Source organism: Oncorhynchus nerka, linkage group LG20, assembly GCF_034236695.1.
Source record: "Oncorhynchus nerka isolate Pitt River linkage group LG20, Oner_Uvic_2.0, whole genome shotgun sequence".
NCBI lineage: Eukaryota > Metazoa > Chordata > Actinopteri > Salmoniformes > Salmonidae > Oncorhynchus > Oncorhynchus nerka.
This window is the reverse complement of record NC_088415.1, coordinates 50032294-50055135: the sequence shown is the minus strand read 5'-3', so window position 1 is coordinate 50055135 and position 22842 is coordinate 50032294. Positions and strand designations below refer to the sequence as shown.

General features: G+C 41.7%; 1 protein-coding gene across 2 annotated transcripts in view; it reads right to left on the bottom strand.

Annotated features, from left to right (window-relative positions):
* Nucleotides 1–4345: 4345 nt before the first annotated feature.
* LOC115102704 (espin-like) overlaps nt 4346–22842 on the bottom strand; it is a 133649-nt gene continuing 115152 nt past the window's right edge. Inside the window, exons 13-15 of one of the 2 annotated variants that reach the window (XM_065005560.1) lie at nt 16560–16639; nt 16185–16205; nt 4346–14850 (exon numbers count right to left, since the gene is read on the bottom strand). In XM_065005560.1, the coding sequence (XP_064861632.1) occupies nt 14703–14850; nt 16185–16205; nt 16560–16639 (249 nt within the window). In that variant the 3' untranslated portion in view covers nt 4346–14702. Of the gene's footprint in view, nt 14851–16184; nt 16640–22842 lie in introns of those variants that run through there. The other variant, XM_065005559.1, reaches the window with a different exon arrangement.

Below are 22842 nucleotides of genomic sequence, written 5' to 3'. Positions count from 1 at the left end.
TGATTGACTGAATATTTCCATGACATAAGACGAAGGGATTCTCCGGCCCAACTCTACTACATCCCAGAATTTGAGAATGGAAAGACCAATATTCATATTTTGGAGAATGTGTAAACGGTCGGTGGAGAAGCCAGCTACGTCCGTTTTTTTTCATGTTTGTGACCTCATGAAAGACAATACAGCCACATTACCCTAACTCTGTTTATATAGGAGCCTCAGTTATGAGGTTTGCATCTAATTCTTGTATAAAATAAATGAGTAAGGATGAAACTATTTTTTAACCCTACAGGCTAGGAAGCGTGAGAGATTGTGCCACACGTGAAATGGTATGAACTCTGAACTATTGATCACCTAAAGAAGAAGTGCATACTAAACTAGCATATATCAGACTGTAGCTGAATATATGCGCAAATCTAGTACAAGAACACTGACTGACATGGACAAATCTCCAGAGTGAGATGAAGCTCAGACCACACACGACTCAGAAGATTCCACAAAGAACAGAGCAAACCAGAGCCTCACATCACCAGCTTCACGTAAATACAGTGGATTGCTTTTCCGAATGAGCCTAGCGACATATGTATTTATGTAAGAATAGCTTCTCAGCTCCGATAAAGACAAATGTTCCTTAGTCTTCCTTCCAAAACCCCCTTCTCTTCTCTCTGAATCTATCGTGTTATAGCCAAACTGTTTTTGTTTAGTCCACTAGGGAATCTTCCCTTCCATTGTTAGTAACCATTATCTACTGTTTGTTTGTTTATGAATTTCTGTGATTATGTAGTTAGTGAATAAATAATTGAGCCAATTGGTGTACGGATGATTTATAGTAAAGGCTGGGTTCGTTCACATAACCAACAATTTACGACGTTCAGATGAGACTGACGTGAGGTAAAGAATAAATAATTAATTAGAAGACTAATTGATCAGAAAATTATAACTTTGTAATTTGAAGATTTTCCGTGGTGCCCCGAATTCCTAGTTAATTAAATGTACATGATTAGTTTAATCACGTAATAATAATTACAGAGAATTTATTTCATAAAATAATAGTCTTCACCTTTAATGATGCCAAAGACACGACATGGTCTTCACTGATATATCTCTTAAATAATGTAAACTACGCTTTGGTCTTATTATTGTTCACACAATTTATATTTGGCACAAAATTTTTAAAAAATGTAAGTGGGAATCGAAATGGCATGCCCATATATCCAATATTGACCCTCAGGGAGTTAGATGGAGACATGCTGGCTGTGTGGGGTTGGGGGAATGGGATGGAAGGTTGGGGATGGAGGCCCACTTCTTTTTTGTTTTCTGTTCCTGTTTATACTGAAGGTATTATTCAACTCTATAGTTATTCCTTACAGTTTTTTGTTGTTTATTTTTAGGGACAGTGTCACGACTCCCGCCGAAGTTGGCTCCCCTGCCTGTTCGGGCGGGCCTTGGCGGTCGTCGTCAACGGCCTACTAGCCGCCACCGATCCCTTTTCCTTTTTCTGTTTGTTTTGTCTTATTAGTTGCAACTGTGTTTAATTGTGTTTTCCTGATGTGCTTCCTTATTTAAGGCTGGTAAACCCGCCCGTGTTTTGTGCGGGATTAATTTAGTGTTACGTGTTGTGTCGTTGGGTGTGTTCATGCTCGAAACCGTGTACCCTGTGTTTTGGGTTGGTCAGTATTTCTCGCGCCCTGTGTTTTGGGCATTGTATTTTGGTGCCATATTAAAGTGCACTTTTCCCTTTGGAACTCTGCTCTCTGCGCCTGATTCTTACCTCACACACCCAGTCCCGCGTGACAGACAGCCTACACATAGATTTTATAGACTTATAATTTGAAACGGATAAATGTACCCACCCCCCCCACCCCAATGTACTCCAAATTCATAGAGGAACATTATTACAGTATTTCAACCAGCAGTGTAGCCAGAGAAGATCGCAACAGAGTTCAACACCACAACCTATTTTTGGTAGTAGCATGAAAATGATAACAATGAATTGTTGACACTGTTCACAAGTGTAAGTCAGTAAATTCTTCCTGTTTCACTACGGCAAACATATCACAGGTCTCACAGTTCATGGCTTCACCGTTCATCTCCAAATCGGACTCCAAATCAGAGGAATCCGACATGCTTATACATAGGTCAGAAACATCAGTCCTGTGACAGCCAGGTAACCTAGCTATTCGGAGCTAGCCGGGGCTAGCCGGCCAAAGTTAGCTTGAGGTGACGGTAAAATCCAACCAACATGATGTGTTCAGAACAGTACTAACACTGTTGTCCAAAACGAAAACAAGTGTTTTAAAAAGTAGAAAACACAGAAGCGATGTACAATGTTTACATACACTTAGGTTGGAGTCATTAAAACTCATTTTTCAACCACTCCACAAATTTCTTGTTAACAAACTATAGATGTGGCAAGTCGGTTAGGACATCTACTTTATGCATGACACAAGTAATTTTTCCAACAATTGTTTACAGACAGATTATTTTACTTATAATTCACTGTATCACAATTCCAGTGGGTCAGAAGTTTACATACACTAAGTTGACTGTGCCTTTAAACAGCTTGGAAAATTCCAGAAAATGATGGCATGGTTTTAGAAGCTTCTGATTGACTCAAATGATGTCAATTAGCCTATGTTGAATAAAATTAAATTTAAACTTAGTCTACCGGTTGTAGAGAGATGGTAGGTACAGTGCTTTCAGAAAATATTCACACCCCTTGACTCTTTAGAGAGATGGTAGGTACAGTACTTTCAGAAAGTATTGTTTACCTGACTTTTTAGAGAGATGGTAGGTACAGTGCTTTCAGAAAGTATTGTTTACCTGACTTTTTAGAGAGATGATAGGTACAGTGCTTTCAGAAAGTATTCACACCCCTTGACTCTTTAGAGAGATGGTAGGTACAGTGCTTTCAGAAAGTATTCACACCCCTTGACTCTTTAGAGAGATGGTAGGTACAGTGCTTTCAGAAAGTATTCACACCCCTGGACTTTTTAGAGAGATGGTAGGTACAGTGCTTTCAGAAAGTATTGTTTACCTGACTTTTTAGAGAGATGGTAGGTACAGTGCTTTCAGAAAATATTGTTTACCTGACTTTTTAGAGAGATGGTAGGTACAGTACTTTCAGAAAGTATTGTTTACCTGACTTTTTAGAGAGATGGTAGGTACAGTGCTTTCAGAAAGTATTGTTTACCTGACTTTTTAGAGAGATGGTAGGTACAGTGCTTTCAGAAAGTATTGTTTACCTGACTTTTTAGAGAGATGGTAGGTACAGTGCTTTCAGAAAGTATTCACACCCCTGGACGTTTTAGAGAGATGGTAGGTACAGTGCTTTCAGAAAGTATTGTTTACCTGACTTTTTAGAGAGATGGTAGGTTCAGTGCTTTCAGAAAGTATTGTTTACCTGACTTTTTAGAGAGATGGTAGGTACAGTGCTTTCAGAAAGTATTGTTTACCTGACTTTTTAGAGAGATGGTAGGTACAGTGCTTTCAGAAAGTATTCACAGCCCTGGACTTTTTAGAGAGATGGTAGGTAGAGTGCTTTCAGAAAGTATTGTTTACCTGACTTTTTAGAGAGATGGTAGGTACAGTGCTTTCAGAAAGTATTGTTTACCTGACTTTTTAGAGAGATTGTAGGTACAGTGCTTTCAGAAAGTATTCACACCCCTTGACTTTTTAGAGAGATGGTAGGTACAGTGCTACAGGTGCAGTAGTGAGTACAGCGAGATAAACTAGCTCTGCTATGAATAAAGAAATGGTTTTGAAGTTGGACTTCTCTCCTCCTGACTGACTCTTCATCTCAAGAAGGTCAGCTAGGGTGGGTATAATTTGGGGAACGTTCCAACAGGAATCTGTAACACAAACTTCGGAAAGTACAAGGTTGCCAACAATCAACGCATACGAATAGCATGATCAATTCACCTAGCCAACAAGCTGCCGAATAGGCATCAACTCACCACGTAGCTTCTTATTCTTATTGTTTGTCCATAGGCTGCCAGATTGTTGTTATTTAAGAAGTTGTTGGAACGTTGCACAAATGAAACCCGTCAGCTAATTCAGTTGTTGGCTAAAGCCTGCACTGACCTTGTGTTTAGTCAAGCTGACAGCACCTGGCTGGCATAGCTTGGTGATAGCTGCAGCTGGCTAGCCTATCTAGCTGATATTTCTTTGTTAAATCAGTCATGGTAAGATAGCAAGAGCCAGTGTCTGGAATGTGTTTCATAAAACACTCGTTATACAACGCCTTGCTATGAAAGTAGCTTGCAACTTAGTTTCAACGTTTCATCAAGGTATGTAAATACATTTTTGAAAATAAGAGAGCCGCACACTCTAGGAGCTCGGATGCAAACATTTAATTACCAACGTAACAGCCAAGCTGTCTTCATCAGGGTATAATCACAAACACTCGTTTATATAGTGTCAAAAGACACAGGCGTCTGTAATCATGGCCAAGAGTGGCCTAAAATCATTGGTTAATTCTCAAATATTAAAATGACATACAAACAACAAATGGATAGCATACGATCATAAATTCATTTTTGACTACACAAGCTTACAAACAATTACAATGGCAGTCACAATAATCACAAGAATGTCTTCAGATCAAAGTCTACGTTGAGCCCGAAGGGAGCAAGGGTCTTTAAGTTAAAGATCCAGGCAGCCTCTCGTTTTAACAATAAATTATCAAGGTCACCCCCTCTCCTAGGGATGGTGACATGTTCGAGGCCAATATAACGCAGAGACGAAAACTGGGTAAGTAAAGTTTTTACACCTAATGGTGCTACGATGCTCTGAGATACGTACTTTTAATTCGAGCTTTGTTTTACCCACAATTTGTTACCACAAGGACAAGTTATAAGATAAATAACTGCCTTAGTGGGGCACGTAATAACACCTTTGATTGGGATCGATTTCCCGGTTTGTGGGTGTTTGAAGGATCTACATTTATAAGTGCCATTACATTGAGCACATTGTTCAGGAATATCTTGGGGTGGTAAATCAGAGTGTACCAATTGGTCTCTGAGATTTCTGCCCCGTGAGAATACGGCCAAGGGAAGGTCCGAAAAGACATTACCGAGACTATCATCGGATTTTAGAATGTGCCAATGTTTGTGAACGATTCCCTTAATTTGTTCAGAACGCTTTGAATAGCGGGTAGTTGCAATGCGTCTTTTTGCGAGACTGACCTTGAAAAAGGTCATGTTTTGTTTTTAATTTTCTCAATAGCAATATTAATCTGATCATTTTTGTAGCCCTTCTCCTTGAACTTTCTTTGCGTCTCAGCCATATTTCTGTCGAAATCTGATTTTCCAAATCTTTTGATTTGACAGAATTGGCTGTAGTGCAAACAATTTTTCAAGGGAAGTGGGTGACAACTATCAGCCCTCAACAAACTGTTACGATCAGTACGCTTCTTGTAAAGATCAGTGTAAAGAACATTATCTTCACACAAGATCAGAAGATCAAGAAAACTGATTTGACGTGTATCAGATTGCATAGTAAATCTCAAATGATCAGAACAGTAGTTAAGAAAAGCATGGAACGCCTGGAGCTGTTTTGCATCACCCCTCCATAGAACAAAAATATCATCAATATACCGTTTCCAAATAATGATGTTAGGCAAGAAAACAGTTAGGCACAATACATGTTACCGTGGAACCGATATCAACTACTGCAAGTTGAATGCCCGTGGTCTTCAGTCAGCTCAGCTGTCCTAGAACAATATTATATAACTGGCTATAACTTATCCGTTGAGGTGTAGGCTACATGTGGACATTGCACAAATGCCGCCCAGCTTGATACATTTTCTGTTGTACATATCATATTGATGTGCTTCTAAAGACAGCATGCCTACACTTTACCTAACAAATCAAAATCTGTTCTGTGTAGTGTACAACTTCAGCTGCCTAACCAGAAGTAGAGTGGCATTTCTATAGTCTATTTGCCCAAATGTAAAGATGTGGCTGTCTAACACACTGGCATGCACAGCTCTCTGAGTGACGTTCTGTGTTCAAGTCTCCAGTGGGTGATGAAACCCCTTCCATCTATTGAATGTATTACAGGTTATGAACAGTCAGTCAGGTGGCAGGAGGGGTGGAGTTGAGTACAAGGTCTTTCCCAATTCAGACATCAGTATCAAATGGTCTTTGTCAGAGGAATGCGTTTACAAGACATTCACTCTTTCACATCATAGAAAAACGTTTTGCAACGGAAAATAAGTTCAATAAACGACAGAGTATGTTGTCCATTGAAGTTGTCTCTAGGTGTTTTGATATCAGATTCAGGATGAATAATAACTAGGTTTGAAAGGGTTTGATACACCTTTGGCCAGGAGTGTTTCCAATTCACATTACCTGACAATAAAAGCCCTAGCCCTAGGCTCATAGCTTACGAATAGGATCCAGAGTATGACCAGGTCATGAGATCAGTGCAGTCAGGTGTAATGTCCAGGGGCCTCATTTACGTGTGTACATACAAAATATACCCCAAAATGTGTGTGCGCCAGTTCACGCAAACAGGAATTTATTAATGTATAAAAAAGTAACTTGGCGTGAGAATGTGCTCACCTCCCTGCAAACTTTAGACCATGCGTACGCACATCTGCTAGTGGCTGAAATATTCTGTTGCAAGCTGGCAAGTAAGTATTTTGTGCAAATCGAGGATATGATGAAAAGGTTTTTTTTTTAAACTGGAAAACATATGAACAAGAATGCACCCATTTGCTGTTAGGGAGAAGAGCGAAAATCTGTTTTATTTTTAGAATCTAAAATAATCGACATAGGAATCTTTTTCCTATTTTGTATAACAAACTCCTCACCTTTTCTGGCTGTGATGGGTTCATATTAGAGGTCGACCGATTATGATTTTTCACCGCTGAGACCGATTATTGGAGGACAAAAAAAAGCTGATGCCGATTTATACAAATATATTTGTAACAATGACAATTACAACAATACTGAATGAACACTTAATATAATACATCAATAAAATCAATTTAGTCTCAAATAATAATGAAACATGTTCAATTTGGTTTAAATAATGCAAAAACAAAGTGTTGGAGAAGAAAGTAAAAGTGCAGTATGTGCTATGTAAGAAAGCTAACGTTTAAGTTCCTTGCTCAGAACATGAGAACATATGAAAGCTGGTGGTTCCTTTTAACATGAGTCTTCAATATTCCCAGGTAAGACATTTTAGGTTGTAGTTATTATAGGAATTTTTCTCTCTATACCATTTGTACTTCATAGACCTTTGACTATTGGATGTTCTTTTAGGTACTTTAGTATTGCCAGCCTAATCTCGGGAGTTGATAGGCTTGAAGTCAAACAGCACAATGCTTGAAGCACAGCGAAGAGCTGCTGGCAAATGCATGAAAGAGCTGTTTGAATGAATGCTTACGAGTCTGCTGCTGCTTACCACCACTCAGTCAGACTGCTCTATCAAATCATAGACTTAATTATAACACAATAACACACAGAAATACGAGCCTTAGGTCATTAATAAGGTCAAATCCGGAAACTATCATTTCGAAAACGAAACGTTTATTCTTCAGTGAAATGTGGAACCGTTCCATATTTTATCTAACGGGTGGCATCCCTAAGTCTAAATATTGCTGTTACATTGCACAACCTTCAATGTTATGTCATAATTATGTACAATTCTGGCAAATTTATTACGGCCTTTGTTAGGAATAAATGGACTTCACACAGTTCGCAACGAGCCAGGCAGCCCAAACTGCTGCATATACCATGACTGCTTGCACGGAACGCAAGAGAAGTGACAATTTCCCTAGTTATAAGAAATTCATGTTAGCAGGCAATATTAACTAAATATGCATGTTTAAAAATATATACTTGTGTATTGATTTTAAGAAAGGCGTTGATGTTTATGGTTAGGCACATTGGTGCAACGACAGTGCTTTTTTCGCGAATGCGCTTGTTAAATCACCCACTGTGATTTAATGATAAATTAACAGGCACCGCATCGATTATATGCAACGCCGAACAAGCTCGATAAACTAGTAATATCATCAACCATGCGTAGTTAACTAGTGATTATGTTAAGATTGATTGTTTTTTATAAGATACGTTTAATGCTAGCTAGCACCTTACCTTGGCTCCTTGCTGCACTCGCATAACAGGTAGTCGGCCTGTCACGCAGTCTCCTCGCGGAGTGCAATGTAATCGGCCATAATCGGTGTCCAAAAATGCAGATTACCGATTGTTATGAAAACCTGAAATCGGCCCTAATTAAATCAGCCATTCCGATTAATCGATCGACCTCTAGTTCATGTTCCCGAAGGAGTCATACAATAACTGACATTCCTTTTCATACAGGAGTAAAAAAGGCACTACTTTTGTGAGATAAAAAAAAAGGGTTTCACACTGATGTACAATGTAGAGAAAACAGAGCAATTCAAGAGGGTAAGATTTGTCCATTTTTCTTTGCCCTATGTCATAAATTACATCGAATTCAGTGTCGGTTGGTGCCGTTTAGGATGAGGGAGGACAATATTTTTTTTTATGAGCATGTCAGTTCATGCTGCAAGAGTTCTGATCGGTTGGAGGATGTCCTCCGTAAGTTGTCATAATTACTGTGTAAGTCTATGGAAGGGGGTGAGAACCATGAGCCTCCTAGGTTTTGTATTGAAGTCAATGTACCCAGAGGAGGACGGGAAGCTACACCATGGTGTGCTACCTTATCGAATGCTGTTGAGGTTACTGTAGACCTTCACTGCAAAACTGTATTTTAATACATTAGTTTGTGACGTGAATATATTTAACAGTTTTATCTAAAAATAATAACTTTAATGTTTCACTATTTAGATTTTGTTCTGAAATTCACTGAGGATGGTCCTCCCCTTTCTCCTCTGAAGATCCTCCATTTATATAATTGTCCATTAGATTGTTCTCCACAATATTATAACCTTAATATACTTGTACTTGATAGTATTGATGAAATAAGAATGGTCATTTGCTGTGACTGTTGCTAGTTTAGACTGTGCTGCTCTTGGTTGTAACTTTTCCATATTTGGCATCATGAGGTGGTACATGATATCAGATCCTTGGCTTTCATTGCCTATATTGGAGATCAATATGTGTTGAGAGGGGCCGTTTCTATGGCGGCACAAATACTCAATACAGGAACAGATTGTCTTCCCGGAGGGTGGATATTGAAATTCAGTCTCCTAGCTTTGTAAATAAATATATGGATCACAACCTTAAAAAAAGCTCATTCTGATTTATCAGAGGCTGCTGCAGCACCCCGTACTTCCTGCAGGTCCTTTTCCAGATACAGCATAAATTACTGTTAAAGATTTATCATCCTGCCAACAAAATAGACCGGTAGTTTATGTGAAATGTTTGACAGTATGGGTATGCTACAGTATTGGTGTGAGATAGTTGCATATTTAATCTGAGCCTATACCAAGCCAGGGTATAGAAACCCAATAATCTATTGATAAACTAAATATTAAACAACAATTAGTCTTCTGCATGCCATGGCCTAATGCCAATATTTCCACATTAGATAAATAAATAAATAAGGGCGTTATTGTCACCATAAAAAGTGAATGGAAGGTATTTTTCAGGCAGAGTTCTAATGCTCCTTCACGCAGTTTTATGACAAGGTCAGATTTTTATAACAGGAAACTTGCGCTTGTATGGCGTGGGCAGACTTTCAAAAATGGCGCAGGCAGAAATTGTGTGAAATTTATGCAAAGTTTATAAATGAGGCCCCAGAAAATACATGTATGAATTTTGCAACACCACTTTTGAACCAGTGGTGCCATCCCTCTAAACAAAACAATTGCATATACCCACACTGAAAACGCCACCATTAAATCGATTAGAAAGGGGTATGAGTGTAGCGCCCCACGGTCGACGCTGCTGTGTTATTCCCTCTTGACAAAACGTAATTAAAAACTATTCATAAAAGTACAGTACCTGTCCAACTCAAAGAAAGAGATTCTCTTGCAAACAACTTAGTGTGACATAACGTTCAGTTGTTCGGCAATTGTCCAGCAGAATTTCAGAGAAATTGTAGACTCACAGGCTGACCACACCGCTTGTGAGTGTTGCAAAATAAATTTAGAAATCTGTTATTCAATTATTGCGCCAACGAGCGTCTGCATTGCCAAGGGTTAAAAGGCTTACTACACCATTCGCGTGTGCGAGCGTTGCAAAATACATTTAGAAATCTATGTTATTCAATTATTGCACCCACACTGCTCGCGCGCGCCAACGAGCGTCTGAGTTGCCAAGGTCTAAAATAGAAATCAGTTCTATTTCTGACGCAGATTGCGCTGCAAGTCCTGCCTCTCCCAGCTCCTCATTGGTTTACAGTAGCAGGTACCCACGTGCCATCTCCTCATTGGTTATACCCACGTGGGTGACTGAAAGACGAACGAGCTCAGTGGCGGTAATGTACCTAATTTATGAAAGTTGCCAATTGTAATATAGTCAAGAGAAGAAAAAGCCTGGAAAGAAGAGAGATGACTCGAAACGATTCGGTTGACCGTTTTATGTATGGATTAATTGGCGGAGTAAAGGACCTTGTGCATTTCAGGTAAAATAACAACTCAATGTTTATATCCCAGGACAAATTAGCTAGCAACAGCAAGCTAGCTAAATAGGACAAATTAGTTAGCAAGTGCAAGCTAACTAGCTAAATTGCCATAAATGTTCAATGCTTTTCGAACCTGTCCCCAAATGAATATAATTGGTTCAGAGTTTGTTTTGATATTTTAACCTGCGTGTCGTGATCGCTTTTGGTGTGGGGGGACAAATAAATTTATGCACAATGGCGCACGCATGCAGACGGTTAGGGTTCCGTAACAAGGAATTAGCTGTTGCTAGCTAACACGCTGTTGCTAGCTCCAATGCATTTAGAAGGAAATAAATTCCACAAATTAACTTTTAATTTAAATGCATGAAGCTGGTTGAGAGAATTCCAAGTGTGCAAAGCTGTCATAAATGCAAAGGGTGGCTATTTGAATCTCATATATAAAATATATTTTGATTTGTTTAACACTTTGATTTGTTTAACACATTACATTGTAATGTTTTTAAAATTGTATTGCTGCCTTAATTTTGCCAGACAATCTGAAATTATAGTTTTACATTCATGAACCAACAATCTATGTAAGCAAGGCTGAGAACTGTAATATGGGAACAATGAAACAACAAAGTATTGAGGGTTACTATATACAGTATTAAATGTATAGAAAATCTTCTAATGGCAATGACGTTTACTTAGTTTTACATTTTCACATCAATATGCCATCCAATGAATTGAATATTTCCAAATAGTTTCTCAACAAGGACCATGCATTTCATTATATATTATGTTTGATGCATTTGCAAAAATGTACACCCAAAACATATGAAGTAAACCTGTAGCACATTTTCTGACATTGGGGATATACTGTATGTTTTATATACACATTCAGAAAGACACGTCTGGCACATTTCTGAGGACCAACAACTCCAGCCACAGCATTAGTGCACATTATCCTACGAAACCAACAATGTGTCAACGGTCATTTAAAAAAAAAAAAAAAGAGAATGCCCGAGTTACCTATAGTTTGGTCCCTTTACCAAAAAAAACTACAACATTTACCTAAAAAAAAAACAGTAGGTGGATTGAAAATATAGTAAGTGAGAGAGAGCGAGAACTCTCCTCTAGTAAAAGGATCTGCTCATAAAATATTACATTCCAAGGTTTACTGGTGAAAGCCAGATAAAGGACACTGATATATTTGTGGGACTTTTGCAATATTCAGTGTGCTGATGAGACTTCTGTTATGATTGTGCTCCTAATATTTTATACATCGATAAAAGAAAACATGTTTGCTTGTTGAACTCATAGCGATTTGCTAAATATTACGTGTTTTTTAATTAGCATGATTGTGGAGTGTTCAATCCTCTTGGATAACAAGAGATGTGCTTTTGGTTGGACAACACAGTCAATTATGACATCCATAAGACACATGCAACACAAACAATTCACCGTGATCACAATAAGGGCATTGAAAAGTAAAAAAAGAGTTAAATGCTCAAACTGAACAAAAGTATAAAAGCAACATGTAGTGTTAGTCCCATGTTTCATGAGCTGAAATAAAACATCCCAGACATTTTCCATACGCACAAAAAGTTTGTTTCTCTTAAATGTTGTGCACATGTGTTTACAAAGTTAACTAGCTTTCCTAGTTAAATAAAGGTTAAATAAAAAATTGTAAAAACTATTTACATCCCTGTTAGTGAGCATTTCCCCTTTGCCAAGACTATCCATCCACCTGACAGGTGTTGCATATCAAGAAGCTGATTAAACAGCACGATCATTACACAGGTGCACCTTGTGCTGGGGACAATAAAAGGCCAATTTAAAATGTGCTGTTTTCTCACACAATGCCACAGATGTCTCAAGTTGAGGGAGTGTGCAATTAGCATGCTGACTGCAGGAATGTCCATAGCTGTAGCCAGATTCTCTACTGTAAGCCTCCTCCAATGTCGTTTTAGAGAATTTGGCAGTACATCCAACCAACCACGTGTAACCATGCCAGCCCAGGACCTGCACATCTGGCTTCTTTACCTGCAAGATCAAAGAATTTCTACACAAACTGTCAGAAACCTTTTTGGGGAAACTCATCTGCCTGCTCATCGTTCACACCAGGGTCTTGACCTGATTGCAGTTCGACTTTGTAACTGACTTCAGTGGGCAAATGCTCACCTTCGATGGCCTGGATGAATCCCGGTTTCAACTGTACCGGGCAGATGGCAGACAGCATGCATGGCTTCGTGTAGGTGAACGGTTTGCTTTGATGATAAAATAGAAAAGAAAGCCATAATGGTGCGTTCACAAAGAAAGAAAAACAATTGAAAAAAAAGTTATTGCCTACCTGTGACCTATGTGGGGATAACCTCCACTAATTCCCTTCTCTTTTTGTGGAGATTTTTCTCTCACTTCCCCATCCCTTCTTCCCTAGCTCTCTGGCTCATCCTTGTTAGTTCCCTTGCTTCCTATTTGCACTTCTCCATCTCTTCATTGTGCCCCATGGTGGCGGTGGGGTTATGGTATAGGCAGGCATAAGCTATGGACAACGAACACAATTGCATTTTAGATACCGTGACGAGATCCTGAGGCTCATTGTCGTGCTATTTATCCTCCTCCATCACCTCATGTTTCAGCATGATAATGCACGGCCACATGTCACAAGGATCTATACACAATTCCTGGAAGTTGAAAATGTCACAGTTCCATGGCCTGCATACTCAGACATGTCACCTCAATGAGCATGTTTGGGATGCTCTGGATTGGCGTGTACAGCGGTTTGTTTCCGCCAATATCCAGTAACTTCGCACAGCCATTGAAGAGGAGTGGGGCATTCCACAGGCCACAATCAACAGCGTAAAGGAGATGTGTCACAATGCAAATGGTGGTCACACCAGATACGGACAGCTTTTCTGATCCACTACTTTTTTTAAAAGCTATCTGTGACCAGTCTGTATTCGCGGTCATGTGATATCCAAAGATTAGGGCCTCATGAATTCATTTCAATTGACTGATTTCCTGATATGAACTGTAACTCAGTAACATCATTGAAATCATTACATGTTGCTTTTATATTTTTGTTCTTAAATTACGTTATCCACAACTAACAATAGTAATAAACCCATTTTAAATGACTTATGGTTGCAGTTACCCATATGATATTAATGTACAAAATAACAGATACAGGAGGGACTTTATCTATTTCCTGTTTCAACAATATCTCTTGAAGTTCAGATGGGCTCAATGAAAAATAGCATCATTAAGTAGAATATAGGTCTTTGTGCAATACATGGAGATGATATATACAGTATCAAAATGCCATTGCTTATTATGTTAACCATGACATTTTCCATCCTAAAAGCAAACCTACAGTAGAATACAACAGTCTAGTTTTAGAGCTCAATTATCAATGTAAGTGCGGGTGAATCAAATGCAGAGAAAACAGATCGTGGACAGTTTTTCTATTTATGACAAACTGCTCAACCTATAGCAATGACAACTTTTCCCACAAAGGCCAACAAGACAGACCAACAGATCAACATTGACAAAGGTTGTTCAAGTGTGTGGAATTGTGTGGGAAATTCCTACAGAGTCATGTTAAATAATGTAAAGTAAAGCTAGTGTATATGATTCAAGTCTAAGGGTCTCATACAGTTGCGATACGTACAGTAATTTAGCCAAATGTTTTGACAGGAGAAAAGGGGTAGGAGCATCTATTCAATGTGCTCATGTTGTCCTTTGAATCAGACACCGCTAACGTTGCGACACGTACAGTTTTTGTCCACGGGACCTTGGTGCGGCCACACCATTTCAGGATGGCAGAGCTGCAAAGCATGTTGGGAGGTGGCATGGTCCTGTTTGGTGGGTCGTCACTAGTTAACACAGCCACAAAGTCGAAATGATGGCTAAACTCTGCCTATTTCTATAATTTCACGTTTATTTTCAACCTAAACCCTAATAACCTTAAATGAATGCCAAAATGCACATTTTTGTAGCTAATTTTGCCTTTGTGGCTCTGGAATCTGACTTTGTGATCTAGTGGAAACCTGGTTGGGGTGGGGTGCGATGAGGGTTGGGTATGGGAGGGGATTTTGGTAGTGGTTGGGGGTTGGTTGGTTGACATTGAAGGGGAAGAGGGTTGGATGGGGAGGCCCTATCTACTGTTTCGCTATGTCTCCTTTCTTCAGGATGATCTGCCGTTGCCATGGCGCCAACTTGCTCTCGTTGTAACCCATGGTCCGTAGTCGCTCCTGCTCTTTCTTCTCCCCGCTCTCCTTTGCCTTGTTTGCAAGCTCATCTTCTTTTCTGAGTGCACCAATAAGAGGGAAGGTGAATACAAGGTGTCAGTGTGATTCAATGTGTGACTGTTTCAGCTTGTATTAAGAAACAATTGCCTGATTCTGGGCCAACCCGAACTCTACTGTGCTGTCTCTGATATGTTATTTTTACATGGTAACTATGGTGCATGCGTTACCAGTATAGCTTGCTCGGTTTGACCCTGTTGAGTAAATAAAAAGGTCACTATTACCCTGGGACCCAGTCTGTTTAGCTCACCTCTCCTTGTCTGTCATGACACGGAGTACAATGAGTGGAATGTAAGCACAAAACAGATTCTGGATTTTAGGCTAGGTCACCACAGTCAAATGTAAATATTTGAGATGGGCTTAAATTAGCTGGGAGTTTAAACTTTTGGGACAATTCTATTGGTTCCATTGTACCGGGCAAACCAAAGCTCAAGTATTTGACCCTGGTCTGGTAACAATGAATACTTTTGGTACCTCCTATAACTGGTTACCACCTAGTAAACATACATTACGGTGTCATTTCTAAATACATACCAGGTAAAGAGACTTCTGCCTTATGGAGGATTTAACTCACTTTTAAACGTGTCGTATTACAATGAGCAGGATCAATGAGTTCGTCACCTAACGCTGATTGCTGATTGTTAATGACCGAGTCCTATTGTATCAAAAAGGCAGCAACATTTGAGGGCTGATACGTCAATATAATGCCATGCTTGCCTCTAGTTGATCCATTTTATATGATGTCTTATGAATATTTATTATATGAGAGTTTGACTGCTTCATTATAACTCTGCAGGGGGATGTATGAAATGATGGGTGTTATTCTAATATTACTGACCAGTAGTTGGAAACCTTGATCTTTTCAGTCCATGTGAAACCAAAAATCTGCATGCTATATGGCATCACTACTAACCAGGATTCCCATGCAACCTTTTTATGTGAGTAAAGTACGTGTCGGATAAAGAATGTCACAACAGGGATAATGGAAAACAGCTCATTTTTTGGTAAACTTTCCAAATGTTGACAAAGCAAAACACGCTAGACAATGTGGGATCTTTTTGTCTCGGTAAAATGTATTATGCGAGAAATGGTGGCGGAAATGCGCAAATATTGATATAATATCGAAATAAACATGGAGTCACGCAATGATATGTTGTGTGGTGCTCCCACTACGACTCGGGAAAGCTGTTTATTGGGCTACGGATTCAATCATTTGTATTGTATTATTGAACCTTTATTTTGCCAGGGAAGACAGTGAAACCTAGGTCTCCTTTCCAATATATATAATAGTTTGTGGCATATTATAAATGAACATTTTATAGAATGTTTTCTTACCTTTTTTGCCCCCTGTCCGACCCGGAGAAGTTAGGCACAAAAAGGAATTTAAGGAAATACAGTATTAATACATGGCATTCAAAACGTTACTTAACGACTACAGGAAATAATGTGTATAGTGGTTATACAGTAGGTAGCTAGCTATATGCTCTAAATATTTCAGGATCTACATGACTTTTTTTATCAACCCACCCAACACAACTTGAGGGGGGAAAAGAGAAGATTTAAAAAAAAACATTAACCAAGGCAAACAGACAAACAACCGGAGAAATTGACAGAAGGGAGGACAAATCAGAGACCATTGAAGAGATAATGGAGTAACAGTGTAAGCTCCTGATTGGAGTAATGGGATGGGTAGCACCGCCTCTCACTCACTTCTCTTCATCAAGCTTTTTCTTGATGATGTCCCTTCGCCATCCTGGCATGGACGCCAGGCGCGCCACCTCCTCATCCACCTGCAGAGGACCAAACGCACAAGAGCCCGTCACAATGGGGCCCACACTTTAAACACTGTCCCTGCCCAACTCCACTACTACAGTCTTCCCATTAGCCTCCAAGGAACTGACACTTTTCCCATCCTTTGTTGTTTCTCCAATGATGTAGCTCACAAAGGTGAATCACCTGATTATGGACCCTGTATAATGCTTACATAGTATGGCTGAAACATACACTGTGAAGAGCTGGCATCGAATACCATTTAAAAAACATTTCAAATACATTATCTGTTGCTTTGTTGAGCTAGCAAGGTATCAAATAGAGTAGTCACAAAACTGCAAACCTCACCCATCTGGCATTCCAGCCAAGCTAAAGCAATTTCTAATAAAATTTGAACCCAGGTCTAGACCTTATCAGCTGACTCTGGGCCCAAGAAGTGAAGGTAACCTGCCTAAATGACTACCACCCTCGGTAGCCATGAAGTGCTTCGAAAGGCTGGTCATGGCTCACATCAACACCAGACCCACTCCAATTTGAATACCCCAACAGATCCACAGATGATGCAATCGCACTCCACACAGCACTTTCCTACCTGGACAAAAATAACACCTATGTGAGAATGCTGTTCATTGACTACAGCTCCGCATTCAACAGCATAGTACCCACACTAAGCTAAGGACCCTGGGACTAAACACCTCTGCAACTGGATCCTGGACTTCCTGACGGGCCGCCCCCAGGTGGTGAGGGTAGGTAACAACACATCTGCCACGCTGATCCTCAACACAGGGTTCCTTCAGGGGTGAGTCTCCTCCTGTACTCCCTGTTCACCCTTCGACTGCATGGCCAAGCACAACTCCAACACCATCATTAAGTTTGCTGATGACACAACAGTGGTAGGCCTGATCACCAACAACAATAAGACCGACTATAGGGGAGAGGTCAGAGACCTGACCGTGTGGTGCCAGGACAACAACCTCTCCCTTAATGTAAACAAGACAAAGGAGCTGATCGTGGACTACGGGAAAAGGCGGGCCTGTAGTGGAGCGGGTCGAGAGTTTCAAGATCTTTGGCATCCACATCACCAACAAACTATCATGGTTCAAGCACACCAAGACAGTCGTGAAGAGGGCACGACAAAACCTTTTCCCCATTGGGAGATTGAAAAGATTTGGCATGGGTCCCCAGATCCTCAAAAAGTTCTACAGCTGCACCATTGAGAGCATCCTGACCGGTTGCATCACAGCCTGGTATGGCAACTACTCGGCATTCGACTGTAAGGCGCTACAGAGGGTAATGCGTATGGCCCAGTACATCACTGGGGCCAAGCTTCCTGCCATCCAGGATCTATATACCAGGCGGGGTCAGAGGAAGGCCAAAAAATTGTCAAAGACTCCAATCACCCAAGTCATAGACTGTTCTCTCGGCTACCGCTCGGCAAGCGATACCGGAGAGCCAAGTCTAGGTACAAAAGGCTCCTTAACAGATTCTACCCCCCAAGCAATAAGACTGCTGAACAATTAAACAAATGGCCACCCAGACTATTTACATTGACACCCCCCCCTTTGTTTTTACACTGCTGCTACTTGCTGTTTATGATCTATGCAGTCACTTTACCCCTACTTTCAACTAACCTAAACCCCCTGAATATAGCTTCATTATTGTGTTGCTTTTTATTTTTGACTTCAGTTTATTTTGTAAATCTTTTCTTAACTCCATTTCTTGAACTGCATTGTTAGTTAAGGGCTCGTAAGTAAGCATTACACAGTAAGGTCTACACCTGTTGTATTCGGCGCATGTGACAAATCAAATGAGATTTGGAGAGCCAGTTTTAAGTGACTGAAACGCAGCTCATTGCAGACAGGTTGTGGACAGTGCACACACACTGCCTGAAACCCGTCTCTTTCAGGTCCTAATTAGAGGATGGGAGCCATCTTGGATTTCTCATTTTCACCTGGCTACAGATCCATTATCCCTCGCATCCCTCTCACCCCACAGCGTTTCACTGGCCCTAGCCAACAGTATCCGTGTAAGCTTAGCTCTCTACACATTGCATTTCTTATGGTTCCCCTGGGAACTCTAGAATGGGAGTAAAAATATGTGATGTAATTTGATAGAAAGTGAGACAAAGCCAGTTTAATGCTACCTATACAACAGCACAGCAGCCATTGTAGATTTACATGGTTGTATGCTAATTGCATCATATACAAGGCGTGCGCTGCCGCAGTCGGAAGGCATCCATTCATACCTGGACGAGTAACAAGAACGGTTGCTGTTTAGGGAATGCATGGAAATTCCTTGAAGCCTTCATGTTGCAAGGCAGTACTCTTGAGCTAATATACTATGAACTGATAGGCAAAAACCAATACTGTGTCTTATTGTATATATATGTGTGCGCTGAACTTGGTAAGAAATTGAAATATGGATTGTTAAATGGTCCTTTGAACATGGTGCCCTTTCTTGCCATGATAAAATATGGACATTTAGATTAGAGGTGACACAAAAACCCAATTGATAAAATCCACTCAGAGGGAGAATTTCTCGTGTCAGCTCTCTTAAGATTCCTTCTCAAAACCCATTGGATGAGAAAGCCAGAGGTCCCACCCCTGTGACCTTCTCCTCCAATGGGTTTGAGAAGGAGGCAATGAGAGAGGACGTGAGGAGTATTCAATTCATTCAAGGGGCTTTATTGGCTTGTAAAATGAACAGTAAATGTTACACACAGATCCAAAAGAATAAAGACATTTCAAATGTCTTTATGTCTATATACAGTGTTGTAACGTTGTGCAAATAGTTAAAGCAAAAAAGTAAAAATAAGTAAATATGTATTTACAATGGTGTTTGTTCTTCACTGGTTGCCCTTTTCTTGTGGCAACAGGTCACACCTTGCTCCTGGGATTGCACACTGTGGTATTTCACCCAATAGATATGGGAGTTTATCAAAATTGGATTTGTTTTCAAATTCTTTGTGGATCTGTGTAATCTGAGGGAAATATGTGTCTCTAATATGGTCATACATTTGGCAGGAGGTTAAGAAGTGCAGCTCAGTTTCCACCTCCTTTTGTGGGCAGTGAGCACATAGCTGGTCCGATCGAGAGCCAGGTCTGCCTACGGCAAACTTTCTGAATAGCAAGGCTGTGCATAGTCAAAGCTTTCTTTATTTTTGGGTCAGTCACAGTGTTTCTGCCAATGTGTATTCTCTGTTAAGGGCCAAATAGCATTTTAGTTTGCTCAGTTTTTTTGTTAATTCTTTCCAGGGGGTCAAGTAATTATATTTTTGTTTTCCCATGATTTGGCGGAGTCTACTCACTACACATCATTTTCCTCCCCTTGAATCTCTGGGTTGGTAAAGATACAGCAGGTGGACTCGATTTAGCTCACCCAGCACACCAGATGTAGCTCACCCAGCACACCAGATTTAGCTCACCCAGCACACCAGATTTAACTCCCCCAGCACACCAGATGTAGCTTACCCAGCACACCAGATGTAGCTCACCAGATTTAGCTCCCCCAGCACACCAGGTGGGCGGGGATTCCCATATGGAAAAGATAAGAATTCTGTTAAATGATTCTATATGTTCTACCTGGAACTTGTAATTAATATATGTGGCAGCAGTTTCATAAAACATTCTTGTAATATCTGACTTCTATGGGTGGGTAACATTTAGACAGAACAGAAATGTTTTGTATAAAAAAATACAAGACATAGAAGGCTTAGCTTACAAGGTCTCATATACATGGGACATACACATTTCAAAGCACTTGCACTGTCTGACATTGACGCACAAAATATCACCCTTATTGAAAAAAGAAGCAAAGTCTGCCGTGAGGACGAGCAGGAGCTGGAATGCCGAAGGAGGGAGAACAGGGGAGAGGGCGGAGCAGCAGGAGGAGGAAGGGGAAAAGGAGGGAGAACAGGGGAGAGGGCGGAGCAGCAGGAGGAGGAAGGGGAAAAGGAGGGAGAACAGGGGAGAGGGCGGAGCAGCAAGAGGAGGAAGGGGGAAAGGAGGGAGAACAGGGGAGAGGGCGGAGCAGGAGGAAGGGGGAAAGGAGGGAGAACAGGGGAGAGGGTGGAGCAGCAGGAGGAGGAAGGGGAAAAGGAGGGAGAACGGGAGAGGGCGGAGCAGCAGGAGGAGGAAGGGGAAAAGGAGGGAGAACAGGGGAGAGGGCGGAGCAGCAGGCGGAGGAAGGGGAAAAGGAGGGAGAACAGGGGAGAGGGCGGAGCAGCAGGAGGAGGAATGGGAAAAGGACGGAGAACAGGAGAGAGGGCGGAGCAGCAGGAGGAGGAAGGGGAAAAGGAGGGAGAACAGGGGAGAGGGCGGAGCAGCAGGAGGAGGAAGGGGAAAAGGAGGGAGAACAGGGGAGAGGGCGGAGCAGCAGGAGGAGGAAGGGGAAAAGGAGGGAGAACGGGAGAGAGCGGAGCAGCAGGAGGAGGAAGGGGGAAAAGAGGGAGAACAGGGGAGAGGGCGGAGCAGCAGGAGGCGGAAGGGGGAAAGGAGGGAGAACAGGGGAGAGGGCGGGGCAGCAGGAGGAGGAAGGGGGAAAGGAGGGAGAACAGGGGAGAAGGCGGGAGAACAGGGGAGAAGGCGGAGCAGGAGGAAGGGGGAAAGGAGGGAGAACAGGGGAGAGGGCGGAGCAGCAGGAGGAGGAAGGGGAAAAGGAGGGAGAACAGGGGAGAGGGCGGAGCAGCAGGAGGAGGAAGGGGGAAAGGAGGGAGAACAGGGGAGAGGGCGGAGCAGCAGGAGGAAGGGGGAAAGGAGGGAGAACAGGGGAAAGGGCGGAGCAGCAAGAGGAAGAAGGGGAAAAGGAGGGAGAACAGGGGAGAGGGTGGAGCAGCAGGAGGAGGAAGGGGAAAAGGAGGGAGAACACGGGAGAGGGTGGAGCAGCAGGAGGAGGAAGGGGAAAAGGAGGGAGAGGGAGGATAAAAGCAGAAGGTGCAAGAGGAAAGGGGAAAGCAGGAGGTGAAGAAGAGGGAAAGCAGTCTTGTCCCATCGCTGCAACTCCTGTACGGACTCGGGAGAGGCAAAGGTTGAGAACCGTGCGGCCCCTGAAACACAACCCAGACAAGCTGCACTGCGTCTTGACACAATACCCACTTAACCCGGAATCCAGCCGCACCAATGTGTCGGAGGAAACACCGTACACCTGGCAATAGTGTATAGTGTCGGCATGCATTGCGCCCAGTCCGCCACAGGAGTCGCTAGAGCGCGATGGGACAAGGATGTCCCTGTCGGCCAAACCCTCCCCTAACCCGGACATCGCTGGGCCAATTGTGTGCCGCCCCATGGGTCTCCTGGTCGCGGCCTGGAACCAGGATCTCTAGCGGCACATCTAGCACTGCCTTAGACCACTGCGCCCTTATATTTGAATGTGAAACTTATAAAGGAAAGCATTTATTTTGTATAGGTTATATTGTCAGAATGTATACCTTTTCTGTAATATTTATAGATGACTCATGTATTTTGTCTCATATGTCATACCATATCTATGTAGGAAATGAAATCATGCATGTCATATATGGCAAACAAGTTAACACATATACGCCACTGACATAAGGAAAAACTTGCCAGATACTTAGATTACTACATCAATTTTTGTACTCATCTTCTGCCATACAAGATTCTTATCGGATTTTCATAATTCTTTACCATACGGGTTGGTACATTAGGACTGATGGAACGGACCCAAAAGTGAAAAACATGGCCAAACGATGCACTGGGTGAGTTAAATTGAGAAAACCTAGTCATGCTAGCATTGAAAAGTCGTACTCTAGGGATGTTGTAGAGCATGAACCTGCAGGAGCAAGTCACTGCTTTGATGTTTGCAGAGAACAATAGGGTGTTGTCCAGGGTCACGACAAGGTTCTTTGCACTCTGGGAGGGGACCACTGTAGAGTTGTCAACCGTCATGAAGAGGTCTTGGAGCAGACATGCCTTCCCCGGGAGGCAGAGCAGCTGTTTGGTCGAGGTTGTGCAAAGGTGGTGGGCCGATATCCAAGCCGAGATGTCTGCCAGGCATGCAGAGTTGCATGTTGCCACCTTGTGTGTCAGAAGGGGGGGAAGGAGAAGAATAGTTGAGTGTCATCCAAATAGTAATGATAGGAGAGACCATGTGAGGATATGACAGAGCAGAGTGACTTGGTGTGAAGAGAAAAGGGCCTAGAACCAAGCCCTAGTGGACACCACTAGTGAGAGCACATGATGAAGACACAGATCATCTCCACACC